Source organism: Acinonyx jubatus, chromosome E4 (genome assembly GCF_027475565.1).
Source record: "Acinonyx jubatus isolate Ajub_Pintada_27869175 chromosome E4, VMU_Ajub_asm_v1.0, whole genome shotgun sequence".
Taxonomy (NCBI): domain Eukaryota; kingdom Metazoa; phylum Chordata; class Mammalia; order Carnivora; family Felidae; genus Acinonyx; species Acinonyx jubatus.
In genome coordinates, this window is record NC_069395.1 from 43,360,108 (window position 1) to 43,369,740 (window position 9,633).

General features: G+C 40.4%; 1 protein-coding gene across 2 annotated transcripts in view; it reads left to right on the plus strand.

Annotated features, from left to right (window-relative positions):
- DHX9 (DExH-box helicase 9) overlaps positions 1-9,633 on the plus strand; it is a 51,364-nt gene extending 41,731 nt beyond the window's left edge. For both annotated transcript variants that reach the window (XM_027074387.2, XM_015062864.3), the window contains 9 exons: positions 399-551; positions 1,899-2,059; positions 2,812-2,923; positions 3,494-3,655; positions 3,752-3,879; positions 4,811-5,040; positions 5,443-5,558; positions 6,299-6,499; positions 8,679-9,633. In XM_027074387.2, the coding sequence (XP_026930188.1) occupies positions 399-551; positions 1,899-2,059; positions 2,812-2,923; positions 3,494-3,655; positions 3,752-3,879; positions 4,811-5,040; positions 5,443-5,558; positions 6,299-6,499; positions 8,679-9,045 (1,630 nt within the window). In that variant the 3' untranslated portion in view covers positions 9,046-9,633. The remainder of the gene's footprint in view (positions 1-398; positions 552-1,898; positions 2,060-2,811; positions 2,924-3,493; positions 3,656-3,751; positions 3,880-4,810; positions 5,041-5,442; positions 5,559-6,298; positions 6,500-8,678) is intronic.

Below are 9,633 nucleotides of genomic sequence, written 5' to 3' on the forward strand. Positions count from 1 at the left end.
TGGAATAGAGTTGGTTTGAATCATTATCATTTACTTACATGTATGTGCTAGATCCTGTTTGTGTGCTTTACAGAGTTCATTAATTCACTTAATGTTTATAAGGAAAGATCCTGTGAGGTCAGTAAGAGTATTATAGTCATTTTCAAATGAGGAAAATGAGGCACAAAAAGATGAGTATTAGTAACTTGGCCAAGATGTCAAGCACATGTGGCACATATGTGTTATTTTTCCCTCTTAGAAGTTTGACAGATCAGAAGATGCCATCAGGTTCTTACTGGTGCTTTTCACAGATAGTTGGCATAGTTCACTGGAAAGCATCCACCCCTCAGTGGACATAACAATAGTTATGTGCTGGTCGTGCATAAGAGTCTTAGAATTAACCGCTGTTTCCCATTTAGGCAGAAAGTGAAGCTGTTCACTGCTCACAACAATATGACCAACTATGCTACAGTGTGGGCGTCCAAAACAAACCTTGAGCAGCGGAAAGGACGAGCTGGCCGCGTACGGCCTGGATTCTGCTTTCACCTGTGTAGCCGAGCTCGTTTTGAGAGGTGAGACCAATTCTTTTTTTTTTTTTTTTTTTTTTTTTTAAATTTTTTAATGTTTATTTATTTTTGACACAGAGTATGCGAGCAGGGGAGGGTCAGAGAGGGCGGGGGAGACACAGAATCCGAAGCAAGCTCCAGGCTCTGAATTGTCAGCACAGAGCCTGACATGGGGCTCGAACTCATTAACCTTGAGATCGTGACCTGAGACGAAGTCAGATGCTTAACCCGACTGGGCCACCCAGGCGCTCCAAGAGACCAATTCTTGAATAAAGATTAAGGATTTTTTTTTACCCCTTCATTCATCCCCTCCCCCCACCCTGCTATGAACCTAATGAACTCAGAGTACATACCCACCCTGCTATGAACCTAATGAACTCAGAGTACATAAATGCCTCCAGTTATGTATATTAGAGGATAGTTGTCTTTCATAACAAGGTTGTGGCAAGAATAAAATTGTCATTGATGGCATGTTTGATAGTGGTTACCTGATTACTACTAATCTTTTAAAAGGAGGCTGTATGGACATTATTTGGCAAGAGTGGGAGGGGCAGAGGGAGAGGGAGGGAGAGAATTCTAAGCAGGCTCCATACTCAGCATGGAGCCCAACATGAGGCTGGATTTTGTGACTGAGATCATGACCTGAACTGAAATCAGGAGTTAATAGATGCTTATCCGACTGAGCCAGCGAGGTGCCCATTTGTTTTTGAGTATAGTTGACATCTGATGTTAGGTTAGTTTCAGGTGTACAACACAGCGATTCAATAGCTCTGTATATTATACTGTGCTCTCCACAAGTGTAGCTACTGTCTGTCCCCATACAACACTGTCACAATACCATCGACTATATTCTCTGTGCTCTACCTTGGATCCTTGTGGCTTATTTATCCCATAACTGGAAGACTGTATCTCCCACTCTCTTTCACCCATTTTGCCTGTTCCTCCCCTTGTACCCTCCTCTGCCCCTCCACTCTGTCGAGCTAGTATTTTAACCATGTTTGTCAGCAGAAAGGACCTGAAGAAGTCCTAGGTGTGATAATAACATTAAGGATTCAGGATAATTTTTCATCATTCTTCACTCCTCAGATGAAAATAACATCAAGATATAAGTATAAAGTTACAAGTCACTGCTCAGTTAAGAGGGTCTTGTCCAGAGAGTCTTTTTGTAGTAAATATAAAACATGCTTTGGTAACTATAAAAGCATGAGGGAAGGAGAGCTCTATAAATCTGATGATCTCTGCAAAGCATGAGGGAAGGAAAACTATAAATCTGACGATCTGTCTGCAAAGATTTTATTAAACAAACATGTATATACAAGGGAAGATGGTTATTTTATGCTTTTTTTCTCTCAGACTGGAAACCCACATGACACCTGAGATGTTCCGAACACCATTGCATGAAATTGCTTTGAGCATAAAACTTCTGCGTCTGGGAGGAATTGGCCAATTTCTGGCCAAGGCAATTGAACCTCCGCCTTTGGATGCTGTGATCGAAGCAGAGCACACTCTTAGAGGTACCTGCAAATACAGACCTACCTAATACATGTAAATTATGCCATTTGTCTTGTCCTGCAACTAACATGTAACAAATGAATCAAGATACAGTCAGCAGGGCTGTGATAAGACTTCCAATGTTGCCATATGTATTTAGTGTGGTCAGTTTTATAAAATGAGCAACATGAAGTAAGAAAGAAGTAACAGGAGTCTTTCTTAACCAATATTTAATGATCAGAACATGAGTTAGTCACAATACAATATTTTATGTAGCTCTCTTATTTTACGTAGATCTATTTGTGTTTTATAATCACATCATAAAAGTGGTAAAGTATCGGAGAAAAAATAAGGGCATTGGAGCCAGGGGAATCTGGTTTTGAATTTTGAATCTAGTACTCATCTGTTAATATGAACTTTAGACGTTAGATTTCATCTCTCTAAAAATTCGATAGATGGTGTTAGACTTGTTAGGACATGTGTATTTAATGCTGTTACTATCATTTTGACTGCATGTATAGAGTTCTCATGGACTGTATTCCACTTCACAACCTACAGCAGCCTAATTCTAATACCTTCTTCTTAGCAGGTACTCCCGAATTTGGTTTTGTTCTATTTTTGAGTGAGGAGAATTGCTGGCTGTGGGCATGGTGCTCGCGGTTGGCTTGACAGATACTGAAAACTAACCTTAGCCTGTAAGGAAATGTTTCACCTTTGCCATGGTTAAAGGGGCATTCGTTACTGTGTCTGCTCATAAACAAATCTCTCCCCACAGAGCTTGATGCATTAGATGCCAATGATGAATTGACTCCTCTGGGACGAATCCTGGCTAAGCTCCCCATTGAGCCTCGTTTTGGCAAAATGATGATAATGGGATGTATTTTCTAGTAAGTGCTTTGTCTTATTGCTGATACTTAAGTGGCAGAACAATTTCAGAATATTATTCCCTTCCCCATAAAAAATAGAAGACAAAACTAACTTCTGAAGCATAGAAGTGGCCTACTGTAGATACTGAGGAAAGTATGAAGTGTGGAGAATGAATCGTTTCAGTAGATGGACACCTGAGCCCAACTTGTTGGGGGAAAGAGCTAGTTTCTCAAAAGAGAAGTGCAGTTACTCTCAGGGGCTTAAGTAGCTGTTTTTGAAAGAGAAATAGCATTAGGAAATTTTGAAGATGGAGAGATTTGAAAAGATGGGAGAAGAGAGAATAAGGCAAGAAAAAATGTAATACTTGGTCATAATCTATGATTAATATGCATCCATTAATCTCAGAGCTCCTTATTTATTTTTTCCCTTTCTGCTTCTGGAGAGAGCAGCTGTAAAAGTTCTTTGTTAAACCAACTCACTGCAAATAAAGCAGTATCATGGCCAAGAAAGGCTCTGACCCACAGTGAAAGTACTGCTCGTGAACTGCTAGAACAAGACTGCGATCTGACTGTATTTCCTGTCTCTTTCAGTGTGGGAGATGCCGTCTGTACCATCTCTGCTGCCACCTGCTTTCCGGAGCCGTTCATTAGTGAAGGAAAGCGACTGGGTTATGTTCATCGAAATTTTGCCGGAAACAGATTTTCTGATCATGTGGCTCTTTTATCAGTATTCCAAGCTTGGGATGATGCTAGGTATGGGTTTGAAAGAGAAGAGTTGTAAGATGTGAGAACCGTCTCCAGCTTCTAATGTGATACTGGGCTTTGAGAATGACTCTTTGTCTATTTCAGAATGGGTGGAGAAGAAGCAGAGATACGTTTTTGTGAGCACAAAAGACTCAATATGGCTACACTAAGAATGACGTGGGAAGCTAAAGTTCAGCTCAAAGAGATTCTGATTAATTCTGGATTTCCAGAAGGTAATGACTCACATTCTTGAAACCTCCCTGAAGGATGTTTATGTAGCGTGCACACGTTGACAGTGCAGTATATTTTAGCTTCACTTTAGACCCTGTGCTTTTTCTGTGTTCCTAGCTATTTCTTAGTTATTTGAACCATAGGGATAATCAGTTTTTCACCTTTATTCGGCCTTTTTTTAGGAAACGGAAGGTTGTGATGCTCAAATTGTAACACACTACAAAGATGATTAATAGATGTTTTAAAACTGTACTACTTTTTAGAGACTTTTTAAGTCTCTTTTATCTTAAGAAGGGGCATAGCTTTTAGCAGTTTTAGAATGAGCAGTTTGTTGAATTACCTCAATTAGTGGTTTGTGAAGTTGACTGATCAGCCTGCCCACGTGTTCACGTGTAGATATGAAATTTACCATGTTAAATTTTAAGTGGCTTTAATTGAGGCTTTCGTGTGCTGGCAGGTAAAAGGGCTTGGATGTGTGCTGGAAAAACAAGTAATCCAGCTGTTTATTTCATATGCGAATTGAGCTATTGAATTCCATCTTCTCTAGAAAGAATGACTATTTAAGAACAGCAGATGGAATATTTTTATTGTCCTGTTGGTCTAGCTCTTATTCAGAGAGTAGATGATTAAACCAATGTATGTGGAGGGGTTTTGTTTTTTTGTCTTTAAATAATCACTCCAGGCTTATGTTGTGGTCGAGTCTGTATTAGAAAATGCAGGTATTTTAGTTTTTTTGTTGTGGAGACTCAGCAGAGTATCTCCTTGAACTTAATGTGGGTGCAAGAGTTCAGAGAATAGAGGAAGTCAGGCAGGCAGGTTATCGGAAAAAAGACATGGGAAGGAGTCAGTTCACCTAATTCTCTTAACTAGTTTACATGCATTATGGGATCATTACCCAGATATCTGATATTTTTACCCCATTCCTCTTAACAGATTGCTTGCTGACACAAGTGTTCACTAACACCGGACCGGACAATAATTTGGATGTTGTTATCTCTCTCCTGGCTTTCGGGGTGTACCCTAATGTGTGCTATCATAAGGAAAAGAGAAAGATTCTCACCACTGAAGGGCGTAATGCACTTATCCACAAGTCGTCTGTTAATTGTCCTTTCAGTAGCCAAGACATGAAGTACCCATCTCCCTTCTTTGTATTTGGTGAAAAGGTAAGAAAAGATTCACTTAGAAAAATTAGCATTGAAAATCTAGGTTGTCCTTACTTATTAAAGTGCAGTGGGAACGTGAGTTTTCATTTTCTTTAAATTTTTTTTTTTTTTTTGACGTTTGTTTATTTTTGAGACAGAGAGACAGAGCATGAACGGGGGAGGGGCAGAGAGAGAGGGAGACACAGAATCTGAAGCAGGCTTCAGGCTCTGAGCCATCAGCCCAGAGCCCGACGCGGGGCTCAAACTCATGGACCGCGAGATCGTGACCTGAGTTAAAGTCGGACGCTTAACCGACTGAGCCACCCAGGCACCCGAGTTTTCATTTTCAAAGCATAAGTTGATTATCATTATTTGGGAATTACAATGTCCTCTATTTCCTCTTGCCTCTTTTTCCATCTGCAGATTCGAACCCGAGCCATCTCTGCTAAAGGCATGACCTTAGTCACCCCCCTGCAGTTGCTTCTCTTTGCCTCCAAGAAAGTCCAGTCTGATGGGCAGATTGTGCTTGTGGATGACTGGTACGGAGTTTCAGATGTGAACTACAAACTGCATTCTTAAAGTTGGGGGATACAGCATTCTTAAAGTTGGGGATACACATTCTTAAAGTGTAAGGGGATACAGCTGCCAATCTAACTTAATTTGTGAAACATGACAATTTCGTGACACAGGTGCTTTATAACATTGTCTTTTCTTGGAGAGTGGTATACTTTGGCAGTTCATACTCAGTAGTAAGTCTTACATGACCTATACCAATAGAAGCAGATGCATTAGGCATTGGAGCTATATCTGCCCCCATGAATACTATCCTAGGGAATCAGAATCCAATTGGAACTTGGGTACTTGTTTTGTGTACTCTGTATGTTGGTTAGAGACAACTGGTAAGCGTGTAGTAATTAGCACTTGACAAAAATGGAGATCTTAGTGACCAGTCAGTAGGCTCAGTCATATTCCTGAAAATTTGTAACACTCCAGCAGTGTGTAATTTCTTCCATTCTTTTATTGAAGCTAAGTGATCTGCGTTGCTAACCTAACAGTATTTTGCTTGAAAAACTTCTTGGTTCTCAATACCTGCCAGTAGCTAGCAGTGAGTTTTAAGAAATTAGTGTAGACGGTTATTGTTCTTGATACCTGTAGTTGAAAGTGTTGGTACTTAGTAAGAAGTTAAATTTATTCTTCAGTTACCATGTATGAAATAGGGAGGTAGTCGTATTTTGCTATATGTACCCTTGTTGTACTTTGTCGTTTTTCTCTATTTTAGGATCAGATTGCAAATATCTCATGAAGCTGCTGCCTGTATCACTGCTCTCCGGGCAGCCATGGAGGCTCTGGTTGTTGAAGTAACCAAACAACCTAATATCATCAGCCAGTTGGACCCCGTTAATGAGCATATGCTGAACATGATCCGCCAAATCTCTAGGCCCTCAGCTGCTGGTATCAACCTCATGATTGGCAGTACACGGTGAGTACCCCAGTAACTTCTCTTTGAACCAAGCTGAGGACAGGAATCTTTTTTTCTTTCCTGTCTTAAGCTATTTATTTATTTATTTTGAGAGGGAGAGAACATGAGAAGGGGAGGGACAGAGAGGGAGAGAATGAATTCCTGGCAGGCTCCAAGCTGCCAGCATGGAGCCTGGTATGGGGCTTGATCTCGAGAATCATGAGATCATTGACCTGAGCTGAAATCAGGAGTCAGACGCTTAACCAGCTGAGCCACCCAGGCACCCCAGAGGACAGTGATCTTACACTGGCCTAAAATTCCCACAGTTAACTGATAGAGGCCTGGTTATTTAAAATTCTAGACGTACACTCAATATGAAATATAATGCTGGTTAACACACTCAGAAGGATGTTACTAACTTTTGTCTCTGTTAACGATATATTATGTCAGTGCATATTGGGAGTTTGAAGGGGACCTTGAAAGTACATTCAAAGCCCAGGGTGGGTCACATGACAGGAAAGTGACAGAGCCCAGACAGTTCTTTTTGCACAGTACTGTTTTGCTATCTCTAGCGAAAAAATGTTGGTGGGTGTTAAATTGCTGTTTCTTCAAATGAAAAGCCTCAAGTTTATCTTAGGGAAGTGGAAGAATGTGAATATCTTAGAATGCCTGGGTGGCTCAATCGGTTAAGCTTCTGACTCTTGATTTCGGCTCAGGTCATGATCTCATGGTTCGTTGAGTGCCAGCGCCCCAAGTCACGCTCTGCGCTGACAGCATGGAGCCTGCTTGGGATTCTCTCTTCTCTCCCTCTCTGCCCCTACCCAGTTTGCTCTCTCGCTCTCAAAATAAATAAACTTTTTAAAGAGAAAAGTGTGAGTATCTTGAAGGGTAAAGAGAAGAATGTGAAATATCTTAATTCTTAAATTTTTTTCTTTGGTTCACTTTTTTTCACCTTTTTAATCTTTATTTGCCCACAACTTTTTATATGGAAACATTTGATACCTGCAGAAATGGCAACCCCCGTATGGTATCGTAACCTAAACTCCCTAATCACCAGCATCTTGTGCCACTTGCTTTCATGTATCTGTTTGCACAAACACACCACTTTTTCTTAATCCTTTGTGATGGACTCTCAGCGGTTGTTATTTTACATTGGTATACTTAGTGTATCATTTAAGCACATAGCTGCAATACCATGATCACACTCCAAAAATGTAAGTGTTGTGGTAACACTATCTAATATACAAACATACTAAAATTTTTCTAATTACCCAAAAATATTCCTTAATCTCCCTCTTAAGGATCACTTACTGCATTTGGTTATAAACTACTGTAATTTTAACATATAGAACTGTTATGTGCTTTATGGATTCTGGGTCACATCTCGCTATAACTGATTTACTTCTTAAAACTTATTAATCATAACGCATAGTATTCATTGTATTCTTGGCACTGTGCTAAGTGCTTTTCTGATATGTGATCTGTGATGTAGGTAGATCTTGTTCCATTAATATGAATGAGGGAACTAGCACAGAGAAGTTCAGACTGAAGGCCATAGAGCTAGTGAATGGTAGGACTGGATTCAGACTAAGACCATAGCGACTCCTAAAACAGTGCTCTTATTTATTGTGTTAATACTTTGCCCTGCCCAGAGGGTCAAATATATGAAGAATTATTGAGAATAGTCTTCAAAAAGAAAGGTAGATAGTAAGTGTCATAGGCAGATACAACTGTAGTGCTCTTGGGTGTTTAGAAGAGGAGAGATTACTTTTGGCAGGAGGGATCATGATTAAGGAGCCTTCACATATAATGTGCTCTGTGAAGGACAAAAGTCCTGACCTAGAAAGGATGGGATAAATACAAGACAGAGTTCAAGTTGCGTAAATATAACGATGGCCTGAATTACAGTAGGGAGAATTGAAATGGACAGAAGTGAGTGGATCAGACAGGTTTGCAAGAGAATTGGGAAGAACTGGTGATGGGTTGCAGTGGGGGGGGGAATAGCGCATGGAAGGAGTGAAGACAGACCCCAGCCACATTTCTGACTGGACAGCTGCTGAATTCAGAGTGCTAGTCTCTAAGGAAAGCTGCAGAGGAGGAGGAGTAAGCAGTGTGGGGTATCCTGAACTGGGGTTTTTGGTGAGACATCTTGATTTATGCAGTTTTTCATTACCCCTCATTTTCTTTGTACTTTTCCTAGGTATGGAGATGGTCCACGTCCTCCCAAGATGGCTCGATATGATAATGGAAGTGGATATAGATGGGGAACTTCTGGTTATGGTGGTGGAGGCTATGGCAGCGGAGGCTACGGAGGTGGCGGAGGCTATGGTGGTAGTGGAGGCTTCGGTGGCAGTGGCTATGGTGGTGGTCCCAACTCCTTTCGGGCAGGCTTCGGCGGAGGCTATAGAGGAGGTGCCCGAGGTGGCTTTAGAGGTGTCTCAGGAGGCGACTACAGAGGGGCTAGTGGAGGAGGCTTCAGAGGATCTGGGGGATTCCAGCAAGGGGGTATGAGAGGGGGCTTTGGGGGAGGTTACTTTGGACAAGGAAGAGGAGGTGGTGGCTATTAAAGCTTGGTTATGTCAGTTCCTATGCATAGACAGTAAAAAAAAAAAAAAAAAAAAATTTGCATGCTACCTATTTACCCCAAGTTGTTTATTTGATGCCAGTAAGTAAACCCATTTTCCATCCATTTTGTGGTTCATTGTAGTTTAAGGAAACCAAGCGTATAGCTACATTAGTGGTTTTGTTTATATTCTGTAAAATATGATGACCTATTATAAAAGTACCACAGTTTGTATTTTTTCTTTAAGGAGTAAAGATTTGCCCTTAAAATTAACTTGATATTTTCTTGGCTTTAGTTTACTACAATAGAAAATAAAGTATTATACCAAATACTGGCCATGTAGTTCGTTGTTGACCTTACATGGTAGAGTAATTTTACAATGCCAGTTACATCTATTAGTTAGTTTTAAGCTTCACAGGAAAAATTGTACTTTCAGTTTTCCAAAGTATACCAAGTGATATTACTGCTTGTAGTAGTTAAAATAAATAGCCTTGAAATGGAATTGTTATTCTTACAGCAAATCCTGGCCAGTACACAATTTCACATGGACCTCTGCACTTGAATAAAACTTTTGACCTACGGCTGAATATTT